This window comes from Crotalus tigris, unplaced genomic scaffold, assembly GCF_016545835.1.
Source record: "Crotalus tigris isolate CLP2741 ecotype Arizona unplaced genomic scaffold, ASM1654583v1 scf7180000018317.730465, whole genome shotgun sequence".
Lineage (NCBI taxonomy): Eukaryota > Metazoa > Chordata > Lepidosauria > Squamata > Viperidae > Crotalus > Crotalus tigris.
Window position 1 is genome coordinate 426,336 of NW_024096938.1, and position 20,330 is coordinate 446,665.

The 20,330-nt window shown below is 48.4% G+C and overlaps 1 protein-coding gene across 1 annotated transcript; it reads right to left on the bottom strand.

The window, feature by feature from the left end:
• Positions 1-709: 709 nt before the first annotated feature.
• Positions 710-19,276, bottom strand: LOC120311116 (patr class I histocompatibility antigen, B-2 alpha chain-like). The gene is made up of 8 exons (XM_039350289.1): positions 19,136-19,276; positions 16,012-16,287; positions 12,711-12,986; positions 10,696-10,977; positions 7,779-8,057; positions 4,566-4,655; positions 1,993-2,025; positions 710-1,301 (listed from the first exon to the last, which is right to left on the bottom strand). Exons 1-7 carry the CDS (start codon positions 19,197-19,199, stop codon positions 2,009-2,011), a joined length of 1,284 nt encoding a protein of 427 aa, XP_039206223.1. The 5' UTR covers positions 19,200-19,276; the 3' UTR covers positions 710-1,301; positions 1,993-2,008.
• Between the last annotated feature and the right edge of the window lie 1,054 nt (positions 19,277-20,330).

Below are 20,330 nucleotides of genomic sequence, written 5' to 3' on the forward strand. Positions count from 1 at the left end.
TTAGGTTGCAGGTTCGGGTACATACAGGACAGCTTTTTAGGATCCAGATGCCATCTATAAAACATTTTATAAAAATTTTCCCTCAAATTCTGGGCCATGTTTGATTCTTAATAGTGAATCCTTTCCTTAGGATTTTAATTAGGAACTTTACCAATAATTGCATCTCATTTCTAAAATTCATAAGTCTCTGTTGTAAATATCTCTGCAACATCCATTTTGAATAATCTTGGAGTTTCTTATATTTGTATTCTTTCTGATCTTTTATCATAAACCAAATACTTCTCCACATCTCTCAGTCACAAACTAAATTCCTCAATTCCTCAAATTGCAAATCAGGTCCAACAGTTATGGGAAATAAATATGAAATTAATTAAAGCAGTGGCATATAAAGAAAACTTATATTAAATGTTTCACAGGTGGCATATGACACCAGTGAGATAAGCAAAAATGTTTAAAAATACTTCAAACAACTGTTGGAACTGCAAAGACCAGGTACTTATTATCATATCTGGTGGACATGCCCTACAGCAAAAAGATTTTGGGTTAAAATACATTTAAGGTTGGAGAAAATGACTTAAAAAACAAATAAATTTTAAGCCAGAATTATTTTTGTTAGGAATAATAGGAGCTAATTATGAGAAAGATTGCAAATATTTAATACTACATGTACTAACGGCAGCAAGAATTGTATTCGCCCAACATTGGAAAAATGAAAACTTACCAACTGAAGAAGTATTAATCAAAGAAATTCTAGAATGTGCAGAAATGGATAGATTGACTTTAGAGATTAAAGAGAAAGAAGACTCAGTTTACCTTAGAACATGGGATAACTTTTATCAATGAAAAACGAATTGGAGAGAAAAGAATGTGATATGTAATTCTGAATACATATTAGTAAGAAGGATGTTATGGATTGATTAATTAATACTGCTTATGATAACTTAATCGTATTTACTATTGTTATCTATTATATGAATTATTGTTATTTAAATATATGTGCCCAGAAAATATTCTGTTTGCTAAATACTGAAAATGTTACTGGGGGATAACCCCAATCCTGACCCCAACCCCGCCCTAACCCCAACGCCAGCCCAAACAGGCCAATCCCAGGTGTTAAATCCATTGTGGGAAAAAGGAGATAACATCAGGCCTCTCGGCTCCTCAATCATAACAAAACAAAGTCACTGATTCAATGGTAACAGCAGTGACGGAAATTCCAAAATATATCCTGGTTCCACATGAAAATGAAGCCTGATTGCCCTCTTCTTTCCTCTCTCCTCATGCTGGATGGTCCACTTGGGCTGCAAAATGGAGGGAAAAAGCAGGCAGGGTCAGTCTGAGAGGGAGCCAAGAGGAGGAATCACCCGTCCAGGCTGAGGGATCAGCAAAGATCAGCTCAGGGAAGGAGCAGAAGCAGCAGCCTCTAGGGAGGGATCAGCCGTGTGGGATTTACAAGAGGGGAGGGACAGGGCTGGGAACTGGCTCCTGAGGTGGGTGAGAACCTGCCCCACAAGTCTGGATGCCTCTCCTCAAATACGCATATCCAATTTTAATTTATGTTGCCCCCTCCCCCAGACAATCTCAAATGGGTTCATGGCCTCCAGAGAGTCCAGGTCTCCCTTCAGTATCTGGAGGGAGGGATTCGCAGATGGGCTTAAGGAGGGGAGAGAAGCCCCCTCTCCATCCATGACTGCAGAAGACCCTCAGGAAGTCCCTCCTCTGCCTCCTCCCTCCCTTCCCCTTTGCACCGGGGACACTCCAATCTCCTCTTTGTAGGTCTCTGGACCTCCTGATTCAAGACAGTCAGATCTTGAGAGGGGCCACAATCTGGCCTTGAAGAATAAGAAGGTGGACAACAGGCAGACCTTCCCCACAGCTCCAATGCCAATACTTTTCTCAACAGTATTTTCACCATCACCTGGTCCTTCAACCTCAAATCCCTCCCCTCCCTTCCTCCTCCCCTCCACACAACCTCCAGCAGGGGCCACTCACCTGTGAGGGGGGGCTGCTAACCACGGATTCTCCCTGTATTGGAGAAAAAGACATGGGAGTGAGTCTCTGCCTTGTTCGGGTCCTCTGAGGAGGACAAATCTCTCTCTTCGCCATTCAATCTCTGCAAGTTCAAGACATTCTCCGAGGAGACCAGGCTGTGCCACCAGAACAGTCTCTAACCCACTGGTTCTCAACCTGTGGGTCGGGACCCCATTTGGGGTCGAACGACCATTTCACGGGGGTCGCCAAACAAGGCTGTCCGCCATTTTTCCCCCCTTTGGCCACACCCCTGGCACCCGGTGATGTATAAGTGGTTGGGGGTCACCACAACATGGGGAACTGTATTATGGGGTCACGGCATTAGAAAGGTTGAGAACCACTGCTCTAACCACTGGGGCTCATGGCATCGCTGTTGGTTTTCCTATGTCCCTCTCCAGAGCTGAGGGGCTCTAAAGCGCCAAAGGTGGAAAAGCAGCCATAAAAGGGTAGACCAGTGGTTCTCCACCTGTGGGTCGGGACCCCATTTGGGGTCGAACGACCATTTCACGGGGGTCGCCAAACAACGCAGTCCGCCATTTTTTTCCCCCTTTTCCTTAGCTGTGCTACTCCTTTTTATTCTATTGGCTTTTGAAAGCCAACAGAATAGACTCTCTTGAATAGCGTCTAATTCTATTGGCTTTCAAAAGCCAATAGGAATTGTCCAGGCTGTCTCTGCCTTGCTGAGCCCACCAAAAGTCCCATTCTGCAAACGGTACTGCACCAGTTGAGTAGTCCTCGACTTACGACTGGTTGGGGGGGGGGGTCACGGCATTAAAAAAGTTGAGAACCACTGGGGTAGACAGTATCAATTTGAGACACAATCTCAATAGATTTTTCTATCCTTTCTCTGACTTCCTTCCGAGTAAAGTTATTTATTTCCCCCCACCACCACCTTTCTGTTCTTTTTACCAAAACCCATTTATTTATCGCAAAATGCCAGGGCCGCATCAGTATTGTGGTGTCCTCGGGGGGTCAGGAAGGCGCCTCTGAGTGCCCTCGGGGGGTCAGGAAGGCGCCTCTGAGTGCTGCACGCAAAAACCGGGGTGCAAAAATGGGCCACTGTGCTGCAAGGTGCAAAAATGGCCGCCGCCATGCCCTGGGGTACAGAGACAAGGGGCTGCACCATGCAAGAATGGGGCAGGGCTAATGGATATCACGCAGGCACTAGCCATTCCCCATTTGCAGTGGGGGTGAATTTAACTAATAGTCCTTCCTTCTCCTATTTTCCCCATAACAACAACCCTATGAGGTGAGTTGGGTTGAGAAAGACTTGTCCCACCCAGCCAGTTCATCATGAATAAGATGGGGCTAGAACTCACTGTCTCCTGGATTCTGCCAGGTGCCTTCACTATGAAGCCAAACTGTACCCAATCTATTCTGCATTCTCCAGAACCAGACACAGAGGGAACACATGGAAGGTGTATTACAGTGGTTCTCAACCTTTTTAATGCCGCAACCCCCAACCGGTCGTAAGTCGAGGACTATCCAACCGGTCGTAAGTCGAGGACTTTCCCTGCCCGGGAGCACCACGCATGCGTGGTACCGCCCCCTGCACCGGCCGAGGCGTAGCTAGCAAGGGGCAGCAACGGCGCAGGGTGACCACCGGCTGGGCCACCAGCTGGCCCAGCCCAAGGGAGGTAAGGCACCCGCCGGGCCCCACGCGCGCCAGCAACCCTCCCTGCGCCCGCCGGCGTCCCACCTCCCACCCCTGGCCCTCTTTTACTTACATTTTTAGTAGTTGCTCAGCAGGGAGGGGTGGAAACTTCCAGACAGCTCGCCTTCGCTGCAGACAACTTGCAGCACCGTTTGCAGAATGGGGCTTTTGGCAGGCTCCCACCCCCTTCTTCCAGAGACCTTCAGATCTGTCCCACTCCTGCCCAGGCCCCCACAGGCACCCTTGACATGAACAATGTAGAGCTGGCCACACCCACCCAGTAGGCCACACCTACTCCATCCACACACACCCAATGGCCGCACCCACCCTGGCCACACCCACTCAGCCCCCTGAGGGCAACTGCAATGCTGATGCGGCCCTCAATGAAATTGAGTTTGACACCCCTGCTGTAAGAGGAAGAGCGCTAGGAGAGGTTTTTACAGTTGTTTAGACACAGCCTCTCCTGGCTACTCTCATTAACCGTCACAGGAAGACCTTCAGACTCCAAGCACATCCTCTGATTTACTCCAAGGGAGACCTGCTCCTCTGAATTGGAAGGAGGGGAATTGGGGGAAGTAGCAGCAGTTGGGAGGGGAGGAAGATTTTCATGGAAATCCTTCTCTGCTGCTCTTCCACCGAAGCCTTTGAAAGGGACGGAACTGGGATGCCTCTTTCCAGCTCAGAAGAAGACGGGATTGTCCCAACCTCAGACTCCGCCAAGTCAAGACTGGAGTCCCAGCAAGAGGCCGAGATCTCAGAGGCTCCCCAAGAGGGCTGGGAAAACAGGACAGGAGGAAGCCCGGAAGAAGCTCCGCAAAGAGAGAGAGACTTGGGAGGAACCTCCCCATCTTCCTTCCATCACCCAGAAAAGGATACTTACTGAAAAACCAGATCCCAACAACAATCACACCCAGCAGGACAAGAACAGTCACAATGTAGACGAAGATGAGCCCCAGGTTGGATTTTGGTTCTGAATTGGGAGAAAGAGTAGATAATTGAAGGAGAACCCCAAACAATCATCCCAATTAAAGGAGAGTCTCAATTCAGTCAAAGGAATGCAAATTCCTCGAATTAAAAAGTCTACGGGGCTGGCTCTCTTCGTAGGCCTCTAACTGTAGCATGAGGGCTCCTTGCTAACCACCGTTAGAGGACGTGTCCTCCTGATGCTGCCTTCTTCTCTCCCCAGCCCAGCATGAAGGCAGCTGAGATCATATTTAAAAAAAAAATTGTGAAACAAAAATGTCTTTGTTCTTTCTGTAGGCTGCTCCTGTATGTGATGACTCTTGAGTGTAATTGGATAGCTCTGCAGGCTTCCTTTTTTCTTCAGTTTGAGTGTTTGAATTTTATTATTTTAAAGGAAAAGAGTTCATATCAACTATCGTTTTTTAAAGTATATACTTGCATATTCTTTGGCCAGTCCAGAAATAGCAAAAAAAAATTGATATTTTGTACTTCCAGAACTTCAGCATAAAAAAAATATAAGATCGCGATATCCAACTTCTGGACAGCCCCACAAATGGCAGAAATAGAATAAAAGAATGACAGAGATGGAAGGGACATTGGAGGTCTTCCAGTCCCAACACCTGCTCAAGCAGGAGACCCCATAACATTCTGGACAAATCCCTTCTTAAAAGACTCCATTGATGGAGCACCCACAGCTTCTGGTGGCAGGTTGTTCCACTGGTTAATTGTTCTAACTGTCAGGAGGTTTCTCCTTAATTCTAGGTTGCTTCTCTCCTTGGTTAGTTTCCACCCGTTGCTTCTTTTCCTGCCTTCAGGCGCTTTGGAGAACAGCTTGACTCCCTCTTCTTTGGGGCAGCCCCTGAGATATTGGAACACTGCTATCATGTCCCCCCCCCCCCGTCCTTCTCTTCATTAAACTGGACATACCCAATTCCAGCAACCATTGTTAGAGGAAGTGATGCTGCCTTGCTGCCTTTGTCTCAGCCCAGCCCAGCATGAAGATAGCTGACATTCATCTTTACTTGATCAGAAAAAAAAAAAAGCAGCCGTTTGAAATCTTGGCTCAGCTGCTTATAGAAATAAAAACTTCCACAACGAAATATGAACATTTTTTGTGAAACGTTAAAATGTTTTTTTGTTTTGGTTCTTTTTATAGTTTGCCCCAATATGTCATGACTCTGGGTGGAATCAGGCAGTTCTGTCTTATATTTTTAAGCTTGGAAATTTGCATTTTATTATTAGAAAATGAAAGGACTGATAACGTCTATCTGTGTTTTAAGAATAGAATTCCATTTTCTTTATCTCTTGTAGGATTGGTCTGTCCCCCTAGAGGAGAAGAAAGGAACTAATCCTTCCTTCAAACACTCTCAGTCATCTGGCCAGGATAGAAATTGTTTCAGCCTTCGCATATGGCGCTTTTAACTTGCCAGGAAGGTAGCCCAGGATGTGGGAATCCTCTTGTGACACACAAACCGGGATTAGGAGGTAGACTCCAGGGAAGGCCCATCACATATCCCACCCCTCATCTCCATCACTCTTTCCTGAAGACTAAACTGGCTAATAATAATGATGATGTTGGAAGGGATCTTGGAGGTCATCTAGTCCAACCCCCTGCTCAGGCAGGAAACCCTATACCATTTCAGACAAATGGCTGTCCAGTCGCTTCTTAAAAACTTCCAGCGTTGGAGCATTCACCGCTTCTGGAGGCAGGTTGTTCCACTGATTAATTGTTCTGTCAGGAAGAGTCAGTTTCCTGTCCCAGATCAATCTCAGTCGGAGTTTTTTGTCGATTATTCTGAATCTATATTAATGGGGCTTGTCCAATATATATCGTAGATTTTCACGGGTACAGATATGCAGATCTTGGCGTATTCGGGTCTTTTCCCATGTAAGATTGAGAGTATCTTGGCAACGTTTCGACGAGGTCCCACTCGTCATCTTCAGGCTGGGGTCTTCGGCTTCGTGCTTGTGCGAGCAAAGTGTGATTGGAGCTGCGTTGTAAAGCTCAGGATGTTACAATACAGCCAACCACCCAGGATGTTGCAACACAGAACTCAGGATATCACTACACTAGATCTCAGGATGTCACCACACAGCCCATTACCCAGGTCGTTACAACACAAAAGACTAATGGGCACACAGCCAGCACCTCAGCTACTCAGGATGTTACGAAACAGCCGAACAATCCACAAACAATAACTCCAACACAGCCAACCAACCCACCTACAGCAACTAAGCCAGCACTCCACACACCCCCACCAATATTTATAGAGAGACGGCAGCTCCGATCACACTTTGCTCGCACAAGCACGAAGCCGAAGACCCCAGCCTGAAGATGACGAGTGGGACCCCGTCGAAAGGGCGCCAAGATACTCTCAATCTTACATGGGAAAAGACCCGAATACGCCAAGACCTGCGTGTGTGTGTGTGTGTGTGTGTGTGTCTGTGTCTGTGTCTGTGTGTGTGTCTCTCTGTGTGAATGTGTATACACTTTATGCTTCTGACGCATATCTGGTCTTCTGTCAAAAGCGAAGTATCCCCCACTCAACACTTGCATCTTTCATTTTTGTTTCCCAAGTGAAGGATGTTGCACTGTAAAAGGAGAAAGCTGTGCTACTTTCTGATGGGAGAAAAATGAGACCAGCAGCCCCTTGTCTAAGTACTGATGCATCAGTCCAGCCACTTTATCCATTTGATGACATCAGCTGCAGTTCACAAATCTTAACAAAATTTGGTACTCAAAACAGGGACTACCAGACCACCTCCTGATTATTATAACAAATCTAAAACGAAAAAAAGTAAATCTATGCTCAACATAACCGGTGCTTCTCTGCTGGAGGCAAGAAACAGGAGGAACAGAAGCTATAAGAGAGGATCTAAGAATATTGCATCAAGATTGGCCAAGTATTGTGATGGGACCTGTTGCTTCCTGCACATCATATAAAGCCAATTAATTGTATAGACTGGTCCCTGCAGACTCACCAACTTCTACTATGGAAAAACTAATGGATTAAAGCTGAGGTATGCTCACATCTGGGCCCAGCTGGAGTCAGATTTCTGCCAGAAAATTACTTTCCCACAATCCTTCAGCTACAAAGAGCCCAGCCTTTCCCTCCCTGCAGCTTCTCACCTTTTATGGCCACATCCAGAGGCTCCTGCAGGCCGTCGTGCTCCACGTGACACCGATAGCGGCCCCTCTCTTCCGGATCGATCCTGATGCTGAGCCAGGTGTAGAAGGTCCCATCTGCATTGGAGGCCACAGACCCATGGAGGGTGTCATTCTGCCAGACCTCCCCGTCCCTCCTCCAGGAGGCATCAATCTTCTTGGGGTAGAAGCCATCCATGTGGCAGACGTGGATTTCCATCCCATTCTCTACCACCGTCCTGTTCACCGTCACCATGGGGGGGTCTGCAGAAACCACGGAATTAACACTGAGCCCCTCCAGAGCATGGAAGGTGGATGAGAAACTTGGAGGGGCAGGAAAATTTCCCACTGTTTCCTACTCCACACCTGCAGTGTCCCCAAGAGTTTCAGGAAATGCTCTAAATCTAGAAAATGCTCAACCACAAGAACTCCCGATGCTGAGTCCTTCCCAGGGACTCAGCCTGAAAAATCTCCAGCAGCAAATTGAGGGTCCAAGGAAATTCCTCTCTGGCTGCTTTGAACTCTGGGTGATCTTGGGCTCTTCCCTGAAGGGGAGGGAGGGCAATAGCATTATAGCACTTAGACTTATATACCGCTTCACAGTGCTTTACAATCCTCTCTAAGAGGTTTACAGAGTCAGCATACTGTCCCCAACAATCTGGTTCCCTACTTTTACCGACCTTAGAAGGATGGAAGGCTGAGTAAACCGTGAGCTGGTCAGGATCGATCTCCTGGAGTGCGCAGTGCGTTAGCTTGCAATACTGCATGCTTAATGGTATCTTTAAGCTTGAATATTTGCATCTTATTATTTAAAAATGAAAGGATTCATATCGCCTATCTATGTTTTAAGTATAGTTTTCATTTTCTTTACCTCTTGTAGGATTGGTCTGTCCCCCTAGAGGAGAAGAGGGGAAATAATCCTTCCTTCAAAGACTCTCAGTCATCAGGATAGAAATTGTTTCAGCCTTTGCATAAGGAGCTTTTCACTTGCCAGGAAAGAAACCCAGGATGTGGGAATCCTCTTGTGACACACACACTGGGATTAGGAGTGTAGCGAGGCTGTCTGAGAGTGTTTGCAGGAGCTTGGTTGGGGAGAGATTGGGACAGCTGCTGCTGGCTTTGGGTGTGGCCGGTGTGGGCGGAAGAAAAAGACAGAAAAGGGAAGGGAAGGGACGGGGTGGCTGTTGCAGTTCGTCAGGTGACGGTAAAGAGGGAATGGAAGTTTTATTTGCTTTTCTTCCTAAGGAGGATATTTTAAACAGAGGCTAGAGAGAGAGAGAGAGTGGAGTTTTATTGCTTCCTTCGGAAGGGGGATATCTCAAATGGAGGCAAGGGAGAGTGTGTAGAAAGGAGTTGGCTGAGGCTCCTAGCCTCGGATTTTAACAATAAAGATAAAGGGGGGGAGGGCTTTGACGCCGAGACCTGACTGAGAAGAAGCAACAGAAGGAGAGGAGGGACTGGTGGTGGCTACTGTTGCTGCAAAGCCTGGAGGCTATTTGGACTGTGACTATTGCTACTGGTACAGGTTTTTAACTTTGTGGGGAGAGTTGCCCTGGGGGGCGAGCTATTGCTATAGCACAGTGACTGTTGTTGTTTCTACTACCGTCTGGAGCCGGGGTTTTCCTCCATCCATAGAGTGCAGTACTGCAGGCTACTTTAGCTGACTGTGTTCAGCAGGTCAGCGGTTCAAATCTCACCGGCTCAAGGTTGACTCAGCCTTCCATCCTTCCGGGGTAGGTAAAATGAGGACCCAGATTGTTGGGGGCAATGTAAATATATATATACATTGCTTACTGGTGTACACCGCTTAGAGAGTGCTTGCACTTAAAGCGGTATATAAGTCTCATAAATAAATAAATAAATAAATCCCATTTGATCGCTGAGGAATCCTTTATTCCTGCTGCTATAACTGCCTTGGGCTGTGGATATCATCATAACGTTGACTATTGTGGCTGGTTATTTCATTCCTGGAAGCCCCTTCTTGACAAGAGCCTGCTACCTCCTAACTCTGCATGAGCTCTGGCTGGAAGAGACATCTTATCAACCCCTAGAGAACACTACTGCAGGGCTTGATAAAGGGGGACGGGGCTGGGACGGCCTGGTTTTTGGCAGCCTCTGCGGAGGTAACGCCTACACGGGGAAGATTCCAGGGAAGGCCCATCACATATTCCCCTCCGTCACATCTCCATCACTCTTTTCTGAAGGCTAAACAGGGTAATTCATATCTTCTATTCATATCCAGAGGATTCAGTTTCCAGTCCCAGATCAACCTCAATTGGAGCTTTTTCAATGACTCTGAATCTGCATTGATGGGGCTGGACATTCTCTTTGAGGATCAGGGCAGAAGACAGGGAGAAAATTACCTTCAACATTGGATATACATACACACACACATACACACACGCACAGGCATGTGTATACTTTATGCTTCTGACTCCTATCCAGTCTCCTATCAACCGCTATTACAAAATGTTTTTTAGCCAGCCAGGTATCCTCCACCCAAACCTTGCACCTTTAACACAATTTGGTGCTCAAAATAGGGGCTACCAGACACCTCCTGATTTTTGTAACAAATCTAAAATTAAACAAGAGTGTATCTATGCTCGGCATAACTCCGCTGCTGCAGGTAGGAAACGGGGGAAAGAAAGGCTAAGGTAGGATTTAAGGGCACTTCATCAGGATTGCCCAACTCTTGTGATGGGATCTGTTGCTTTCTTTATATCATCTGAAGCCAATTCTATGAACCAATTCCTGCAGGTCCACCACCACCTTCTACAGTGGAAAAACCAATGGCTTAAAGCTCAAGTATGCTCACATCTGGACACAGCTGGGGTCAGATTTCCCTCCCACAACCCTCCAGCCTGCCCAAGAGCCCAGCCTTTCCCTCCCTGCAGCGTCTCACCCTTCAGGACCACGTCCAGAGGCTCCTGCAGGCTGTCGTGCTCCACGTGGCACCGATAGCGGCCCCTCTCTTTGGGATCAATCTGGATGCTGAGCCAGGCGTGGAAGGTCCCATCCGCGTTGGGGGCCACAGACCCACGGAAGGTGTCCTGCAGCCAGACCTCCCCGTCCCTTGTCCAGGAGGCCTCGATCTCCCTGGGGTAGAAGCCATCCAGGCGGCAGACACGTATCTGCATCCCATCGTCCAATTCTGTCCTGCTGCTCATGGTCACCACTGGGATCTCTGCAGAAAACGCCCCCCCCCCCAAATTAATTCTAAACCCCTTCAAAGCCTGGAAGGTGGAGGGGAAACTTGGAGGGGCAGGAAAGTCTCCCACTACTTCCCACCCTACACCTGCAGCGTCTTCAAGAGTTTTAGGAAATGCTTCAGATCTGGAAAATGCTCAACCGCAAGAACTCCTGTTTCTGAATCCTTCCCAGGGACTCAGCCTGAAAAGCCTCCAGCAGCAAATTGAGGGTCCAAGAAAATTCCTCTCTGGCTGCTTTGAACTCTGAGTGATCTTGGATTGTTTCCTTCAGGGGAGGGAAAGTGGAGCTGCCCTTTAGGAGTTTCTTTTTTAAAAAAAAAAAGACCACACAGATGTTTCTCACTACTTTTGGAGTCCACTTCTCCAAATCAGAGGCTGTTCTAGGACCCTTTCCAAGGGACACAATCACAATTTCAGGATTATTTACTTATTTAGCCTATGGCAGTAGTGGCGAATCTATGGCACTCAGAGCCCTCTCTGTGGGCACGCGCACTGTCACCCCAGTCCTAGGCCTTCAGCTGGGTTTTATAAAACCTTTTCGCTTTAGGCCTCCGCCACCATGTGCAAAAAAAAAAAAAAAAGTTCAATCAGTCAATTTCAACTTCTCGTGGGAAAAAAAAAGATCTTGAAAACTTGGGATTGATTGATTGAACTTTTTAGTCCCACCCAGTCTGCTGTTACTACCGAAGCCATGTCCACCCAATGGGCCACACCCAGCCAATTGGCCACACCCACCCGGTACTCAACGATGCATAAGTGGTTTTTGGGTTGCATTTTGGGCACTCAGTCTCTAAAAGGTTCACCATCACTGGCCTATGGCAAAACCTTTAAGAGGGGGAGAATGAGAATCAAAGCAAGAGGCTCGGGGCTTTTGGAATCTCACCCTGGTTAATGTGGAAAAGAGATTCTGTGTCTCAAAGGGAGGTTAGAGAGAGGGGATGCCAATGGAAAAGGGGGGCTTTTGGCAATTTGGGGAGCGGGATCCCCCCATGGTGCCTGATCTCCCCCAGCTGATCCAGTTGATCAAGGAAGGATCAAGGAGCCCAGAGAGAAAGGGGCAGGGCTGATCTTGATTGGAAAGTAATCTCACAGGAAAGGAAAAAGGGGAAAATATTACAATATGAGCAGGGAGCCCTATGGGATGAGGATGTGTTCCTGAGGGTGAGGAAAGGATTGTTTTCTGGGGAAGCCACTAAAGTCAAAGATAAGGAAGCTATTTTTGAGGTATAAGACAAAAATCCCCACAGGAACTGTGGGGTTCCCCCCCTTAACCTTGCCCATTTTTGCCCAAGTGGAGGCACTGATAATATTCTATTAATAGTTGGTGCCCCCTAATGGTGCCGGTGAGAAGTGCACCATCAGATGCAAGGAAGGGGGAGCCCCCTGCTGGGAGAAGATGAAGGCCACACATCACACTAGGCTCCGTTTGGGCTAATGGTGGATTCACCGAAGAACTCAAAGTGGCCTGGTTGCTGAATTGTTGTTGTGAACGGGACATCCCAAAGTGCTTCTGCCAGACACCTGGCAAGTCAACACTGCATTTTCTGGTTATTTAATGACTCTCCACATTCTGGAGAGGTGCTGGGAGGGGAGGAGGAGGATTCCTACCAGGGCAGTCAGGCTCTACATTAGGGACCCAAAAGGGACAAACCTATCCAAAAAATCCAACCCTAAAGGAGGAAAGTCCAGCCTGGATCCACAGAATCACCTGTCCTCAGCAGCGTCTCCTTCCCGTAGGACAGGTGCTTCTCCAGCCACTCAATGCATTCTTCCTCCAGGTAGGCCTTCTTTCTCTGATTCAATCCTGGAATAGCATCCACTTTCCTCTGGGTTATCTGGGCCTCGGGTTGGAGAGCCACCCAGGTGAGTCTCTCCTTGTCGAAGGTGATGAAGGTCCTCCCATCGTAGCCATAATGATCAAATCCTCCTTTTCTCCCATCAGCATAGAGCTCACAGCCATACATCCATTGTATTATGTGAAAGCCTGAAATAGGGACAAGATGATGGTTCAGGGAGTCCTCAAAATAGACACAGACCCACTTCCCTGAAGGGACTTTGACACAGGCACTGACACCCCCCTTTTCTCCCTCGCATTCAAGGGAAAGAAAGCCCCCATCACTACCTGCCCTTCTCCCCTCCCTCGACCTGCCTCTCTGCATTCCCCCCCCCCCCAGGATGGAGCCCCTGAACCTCCCCAGGAAAAGGGAAGCTGGAAAAACCAGCGGAGGATCCCGAGGGAGACCGAGAAAAGGAGCAGAAGAAACGGAGGGATGGAGCCTCTCTCTTCTTTCCTTATGCCATTCCTCTGTTGAGGAGATTCTTGGGGGGAAAGGAAAGGATCCCAGAGAGGGAACATTTGCCTGAATCTGCAGCTGCAAAGAGGGACTGACAATCTCATGGCCTCAAAGAGGATCTGGTCGATCTGCAAAAAAGCTTGCAAGGATCTCTGTGACCATAAATCTTGGTCTATGTTCCCAAACAGCACCAAGTGAGGAGGGCTGATTTCCATTTTGGACTAAGCAAAAACAAACCATGGCTTAGTGCAATGTGTGGGAATGAAGCCCTGAAGAGCCATAAAGGAATATTTTCCTTAGCAATATCAGAAAGTGGCCCAATCTGATCTGCACCCCCCAAAGGGTTATTGAGCTTTGAAATGAGTTTGAACTTTACAGGCTCAGCAAGGACCTGGAGAAGATCTTTCAACTTCAAGTGACTGAATTCATGGATTTAAAAGAAAACTGAATGTTTGAAAAAAAAACAAACAAAAGGAAATGTTGAAATATTTCTACTTCTGGTTGGGCTTGAGAGTGAGGAAGGATGCCAGAAACTCTCAAAGTACAGGTGAACTAAACTGACCAGTCCTTTTCCTCCCTTTCCACACCCATGAGTGACCAGGTGAGGGGATCCTTTCTCTGCAGCTTCTGCTCAGCCTGAGACCTTCCCTTTGGAGGGAGAGGGAGATCCTCCTGAGCTGAGTCTGATCCTGCCCTCCCAGAGGAGATTCCCTGATCTGCTCAGGGGAAAAAAAAAAGATTCTGGATTTCTGCCCAAGAAGAATCTCCTGCCATTCACAGGAAGGCACTGAAAATCTGGCTGCAGTTTTCAACTTCTGACACACGAGAACAAGCTCTGTCTTATTTCACAGGCATCAAAAGCTAAGGCAGAAATTGTCTTATTTCAGTTGAAGATGAAATCTGTGTGTGCTCCTCTCATGTTTGGCACAGAAAGCAGGATTTGTGCAGCAAAAAAAGCACAGGGATCACATTGAAAACCATGTTTCACCTTTTATTATTTAGTTATTAATTGTTAATGCATCTCTACAGGTCTATGCATTAAACAATTCTGGTCTATTTTTGAGCCTGGATGTTCAGGGGTTCCCTGAGGCCTGAGAAATGTTTCAAGGGTTCCTCCGGGGTCAAAAGGTTAAGGAAGGCTGCTTTAGAGAAGTTAAAATAGAATATCAAAAGCCACTTCTCATGGCTTTCTTTTTTCTTTGATTTCTTTCTTTTGTCTCCTTTACATTAGTTTTTATCTTCTTGGTGAAAAGTTTTAATAAAAATTATATAAATTATATAAAAGTTTTTAAAAGGCCACCAGTATGTCAGGGATCATTAAAATGATACTGAAAATACAGAGGCTAATGTCAGAAAGCCTTTACATAAATCAAGGGAGGGACCACATCTGGAATATTGTGGGCAGTTCTGGTCACCAGACCTCCCAAAAGGGGCAGGAGGGAGGTGGGGAAGGTCCAGAGGGGGCGACCCAGAGGATGGGGGGGTGGAAGCAGCCTCCCTTGGAGGAAAAGTTGGGACATTTGGGGCTGTTTGGCCTGGAAAGAGGCTCCCCTCCACTCTGGCCCCTCTCCTTCCCCCTTTCTCCACCAGGGGGAGCCCTCTGGGTCCAGCTCTGCTCCCCTGAGAGGCCAGCAGGGGGCCTGGAGGGATCTGGAGGGATCCTGGGGATCAGGGGCAGAACAGGGAGATCTCTGGGGTGTCTGCCTGGGGGGGATGGGCAAGGAAAGGGCAGAAGAAGGGGGGCTGCCCCTCCTTGGGATGAAAGGAGGGAAAATGGCTGATGTCTGTGGAGAAGGTTTACCTCAGCCCAAAGCAGCCTCTGGTGACACAGATATTTGCTTGCAATCTCTCCCCTAAATCAGGTTCCTTGAAGGTGAATCTTGTGCCCCAAAGATGGCAGAAGGTGGGGGGGGCTGCTGAAGAAGGCCTCCCCCCTCCAGGGCAGCCCCACCAAGAGGGCAGCGCAGGAGTTCAGCCTGAGGGACCAAGGATGGGAAGCCATGACGGCTCTGAGGGACTCAGAAAGTGCCCCAAAATGTTTTTTTTTTCCCGTCATTCTTATTTTTCTGTCCTTTTCTCCTCAAGATTGGGAGGATGCTGGAAGAGGCCCTGTGCCTCCCCCTCCAAGAGCCCCCCATCCCATTTGGCCTCTCCTTCCAACTGGAGGGTGAAAAGAAACTCCTGGCATTTGGGGCCCCACTCATCCCTCTAAAAAGGGGGTGAAGAAGGGGATCTAGTCTCCCCAGGTGGATCTGCGCTTCATCCCTCATTTCTCTGGGGTGAAAACTGATAGAAGGACGAGGACCTGCTTCCACCAGGATCTCCTTAAGATCCACCTGCTTTTTTTTTAAGGGGGGGGAACCTGTGATTCCCTTCCTCCCCCACGGCAGGAGGTCACCAAGGCCAGAGCGAAGATTGCGGTCTCTTTTTACCTCAGTTTCTATCAAGCTCCATATCCTATCAATATTCAGACAGATAGAGGGATAACTTGAAATATGTTTTCATTAACTGCAATTCGCAGAAAGTGTCAGTTATGGAGGCAAGGGCAACCTTATACTGATTTTTTAAAAAAAGAATAAATATATTACAAAATCTTTTTTAAAAATGTGTGGAAGCAGCCTTTCCCTTTGAAAAGACCCCCTCCCTCTCTCCCCCCCTTTCTGTTCCTGGGGAGGGGATTATGGGGCAGGAGGAGCCACCCGACCCATCACTCACTTTCGTTCTGATTGTAGCGACGCCTCAGAGTCTCCAGGTTTCTTCTGAACGCCTCCTCAGTGCCACGTGATATCTGGGTGTTTCTGTCCCAGTATTGGGGGTCGTCCTTCCCCACCTCCTCCATCCAGGAGACTCGAGGCTGCTCCCTCTGGCTGTTGCTGTCGTAGTAAGCAAAGACCTGACCGTCCACGTACCCCACAGAGACAAATTGGGGCAGCCCCTGACTGGGTTCCGAAATGAAGGAGTAGAAATACTTCATGGAGTGCGAGGAGGCGCCTGGAATGGACCCAGAGGGGCAGAGTTAGGGGGCTCCTGCTGGGGGACCCTGTTGCTCTGGGACACAGCTGGCCCCATTTTCAGATCCGGAAGGAAGACAGAGGAAGAAGAGACCAAGAGGGGCAAAGAAGAAATAAAGGGGGAAGTGATGGAAGAGAAAGAAAAAGCGGAGGGTGAAAAGAGGAAGCGACCGAGAGACCAAGGAGCAGAGAGGTTGGGGGGGGGGGGAGAGCAGGATCCCCAAAGTTTCCGTGATCCCTTCCAACTGTGCCCTTCCCCCCCCATCCAGCAAGGCCTCCCTATAACCCCCTTCTGGACTGCTCAGTCTCTGCCCCGAGGAGGCTGCAGTGGCCCCACAGGAAGAAAAGGGGAGATTCCACCACCAGAAGCTCCACCCGGTCACCCCAACCTTCCCTTCACAGACCAAAAAAACCATTCTGACCTCACTGAGGGCAGATCTAATAAGTGCAGATCTGAGGGAGGGATTTTATAAAATGGGGGAATCCTGAGATTTCTTCATTGCAGCAACCCAATTAGGGTCTGAAACCCCAATTCTCAGGTGCCAGAAAGGAACCAGATTTATTCTGAATCTCAAGCGCTTCCTTCACCTTCTCTGAAACTTGTCCTCTTTTGAGGTACTTTGTCAGCACAAAGAAAGGCAGAAATGCTTCCCCGCCAGCTTGGGAGGTGGGTTGATCGTGACTGTCCAATTCTTCACAGGATCAGGGACTCTCAATGTAAATTAGAGTTTCTCAGACTCAGCCATTTGGACTTCAATTCCCAGAATTCCCCTCACCCCGCAGAACCCCATGGGACCTCTCCAGCCTGGCCTCACCCCCTGCCCTCCCTGAGGCTGCTTGGAAGTTCCTGCTGCCAATGCCCATTTGTGGGGGAGGGGGGAGCTCAGCTGGGATCCTCTCCCTAAACTAGCCTGCCTGTCAAAAGTCCTGTTACCTGGTGAATCAAAGAAATATGTATAAAAATATTTCAGCCTCTATCCTGCAAACGCCTGACCGAAGATCATCAAAAGTCTTGTTCAGCCCTGCCTTGGAGGACAGAGTAAATTCACAAGCCGTGAACTAGGCTGAATTTTAGTAACAAATACAAAACAAAAACAAAAAAAAACACATCAAATCACGATTTAGTTTTAATTGTCAAAATACAAACAGGGAAGAGACTCTTAAGGCCGCCCAAAGAACAAAAAAAGCAACAGCTTGTTAAAATAATCAAAAGAAAATAAGATGCTCCTAGGAAATCAATTCAGTTGGAAAATCTCCAAGGCTACAGTACTTGTTGGGGTCCATTCTGAAAGCTCTTCAGATCAGAAATTCTGCCAGGGCACCAAGGATTTTAAAAATCATTTTCAAGATCGTTTCACGGGACTTATTTGGGCCTAACTTGCGAAAGAACAGGACCTGCGCAGCCCAGGGAAAGAAACAGTCCCACTGCCCAGACCCTCCAGTATGGTCTCCCAGCCCTTCCCAGTCTCCCAAGGCAAAGGCTTCGGCCTCCTTCCTGCTCCTCCCCACAATCCCAGCGGCTTCTCGGAGCTTTTGGGGAGAGGGATCCCCAGATCCACTTCCTGTTCCGGGGAGATTTCAAACAGATCAGAGCTTTTCTCGACAGAAGGAGGGGGGATCGGACCCGCCGTGATCCAGAACCCGCTCCTTCCCCTCGTGGGGCTGAGCAGTGAGGGAGACTGAAGTCTGCCTGAGAGGAGAAACATGTGAATTTAAAACAGGTTGGGCATCCTCACAATCCTGAATCCTCCTCAGATCAGGAAGGGCTGGTCAGTTGGGGCCTGTCTGTGTCCAAGCAAGCCCTTCATTTCAGGCTCCCCATCCAGAGGGGCTTCTCTCCTCCTGCCTCCAACCCAGACTATCTAATCCTTCAGATCCTGACTGTTTTTGAAAAGCTGCTGCATTGATAGTTTCTCTGAGGAGCAACGAGGGACACCCCAAGACCCCCCTTTCTAACGGCTAAGGAATAATAAATTTTAAATATTTTTAGTTTTGCAAACTGTCCCATGCCGGTGGCTTCTGAAATGGAAGGAGGAGAATTTGGGGCAGCAAATCCTTCCCTGTCCTAGAAAAAGGGGGGGGATATTTGGGTTTAGGACTGGTGGGGGGAGATGGAAGAGAAAGTGACAAAAGATTATTCAAGGATTGTTTCTCTCCAAAGCAGGGGTGGGGAACCTGGGCCTTTGTTATGACTTGTGGACTTCGACTCCCAGAATTCTGGGAGTTGAAGTCCACAAGTCATAGAAGAGCCAAGGTTCCCCATTCCTGCTCTAGACTCTTAATGCTGTTGGATTCACATGGCAGCCTTAACCCAAGCGCTCAACTGCAGCACCCTCTGCGCCTCCCAACACACAGAACAGAGCTGAGAAGCAAGCCGGGTCCTCCAGCACCAGAAGCCACAAAGAGCCAGAAAGCCTCTCCAAAGGCAGGACCCAGGAATTGCGCGAACGCAACAGGAGCTTTGTAAATTGACCTGATCACGTGCAAAAGCCGCTTTCCGACAACTTCCACTTGGAAAGGGGGAAAGAACTGCGCTCGGGGGCGCCCAGGTAGACTTGACTGACCTCTGGAGGGGCCGCCCTTGTCCTGTTCCCAGAGGGGCTCTCTGGGGGGGGGGGAGAGAGAGAGTGGAAGCAATGTCCCATCTACGCTTTGGGGTCCCTTCTGAGAGTGGCCAGAGGGGGAGCGGACTAGAGAGAGGACCGAATCGGGATTCTCTTCCTGGGAATAATCTTTTGGGGGAAGAAGGGGGAGAGAAAGATTCCCTGGATGGATTCCCACCAGGAGATAAAGGAGGCGGAACCCCCGACGCCCCCAAAGGGACTCACCTTGGCAGCTCTCCCGCAGAGCGACCGCCACCCACACCAGGAGCGACAGAGAGCGCAGCGCCATCCCGCCACGGTTCTCCAGAAGTCGCAGAAAGAGAAAGACGCGCTCCGGGTAATCAACTATGCAACCACCCAGAACAAAAGCGGGTGATTGGCCAAACCCAACCAGTAGAAAAAAGGCATCGCCATGTCGTCATTGTTGCTAGGCAGACGTCCAGGCGCAACCGGCCGGACAGGCGGGGGGGAAAAGGAAAGTAAAAGTTCCATCAGGAAATCCCCTTCCAGGCATTCCGCCTCTTGGGGGGGGAGGGGCAGAAATGAGGGGGGGGGCTGGGAAAAGCAGGAGGATTATCTAGGCCTGGGGGGAGGGGCACTGGGGAGGGGGAGGGGAGACCCCGCAGAGACCCTCCCAACCACAGATCAGGTGGAGCTGCCAAAAAAAGGCGTCGCAGTCAATAACATCAAGATCCCCAGAAGCGATAATGGCGGTTTATATTGCATTAGTGAAGCCACACTTGGAATACCGTGTACAACTCTGGTCACCACGATACAAGAGAGATACTGAAACCCTGGAAAGTGTGCGGAGAGGAGTGACAAAACGATAAAGGGACTGGAGGCTAAATCGTATGAAGAGACTGAGAGAGTATTTCTAGCTTATCGCAGAGAAGGATGGAGGGGGGGGGGAAAGACGTGATAACTGTCTGCCATTACTTCAGGAGTTGTCACAGAAAAGAAGGGATCAACTTCTTCTCCAAAGCCATGAGGGCAGGACAAGAAATAAGGGATGGAAGCTTGTTACGGAGAGATCCAACCTAGAAATAAGGAGAAGAATTTTTCTAAGAGTGAGAATATTTATTCAATGGAATAGTTTGCCTCTCAGAGTTGTGGGAGTTCCATCACTTAATAATTATAATAACAAATCCAGTCTGAACATCTGGCTGACTGTGCGATGATCCATAATAATGGATGGAGGGCATGATTCATTGTCATTATTTTTCTGGTCTTCCTATCCATTGCTTTTAGTTCTGCTTGAGTCCAGTCCACTATTCCAGCTTTGTGAAAGTCATAGAAAATGATAAAATTAAACTGCTCTGGGACTTCAGAATTCAAACAGACAAGCACCTGCAACATAACACCCCAGACTTAACAATTGTCAATAAGAAAGACAAAAAAAGTCTGGATAGTGGACGTGGCA

What these genes read in the sequence shown, in the direction of transcription:
- LOC120311116 (XM_039350289.1), bottom strand. Translation starts at nt 19,199, where the DNA reads ATGGCGCTGCGCTCTCTGTCGCTCCTGGTGTGGGTGGCGGTCGCTCTG. An exon ending in TCTGCGGGAGAGCTGCCAAG is followed by an intron (nt 16,288 to 19,135) that starts GTGAGTCCCTTT and finishes GGTCCATTCCAG; the next exon opens with GCGCCTCCTCGCACTCCATG. An exon ending in TCGCTACAATCAGAACGAAA is followed by an intron (nt 12,987 to 16,011) that starts GTGAGTGATGGG and finishes TCCCTATTTCAG; the next exon opens with GCTTTCACATAATACAATGG.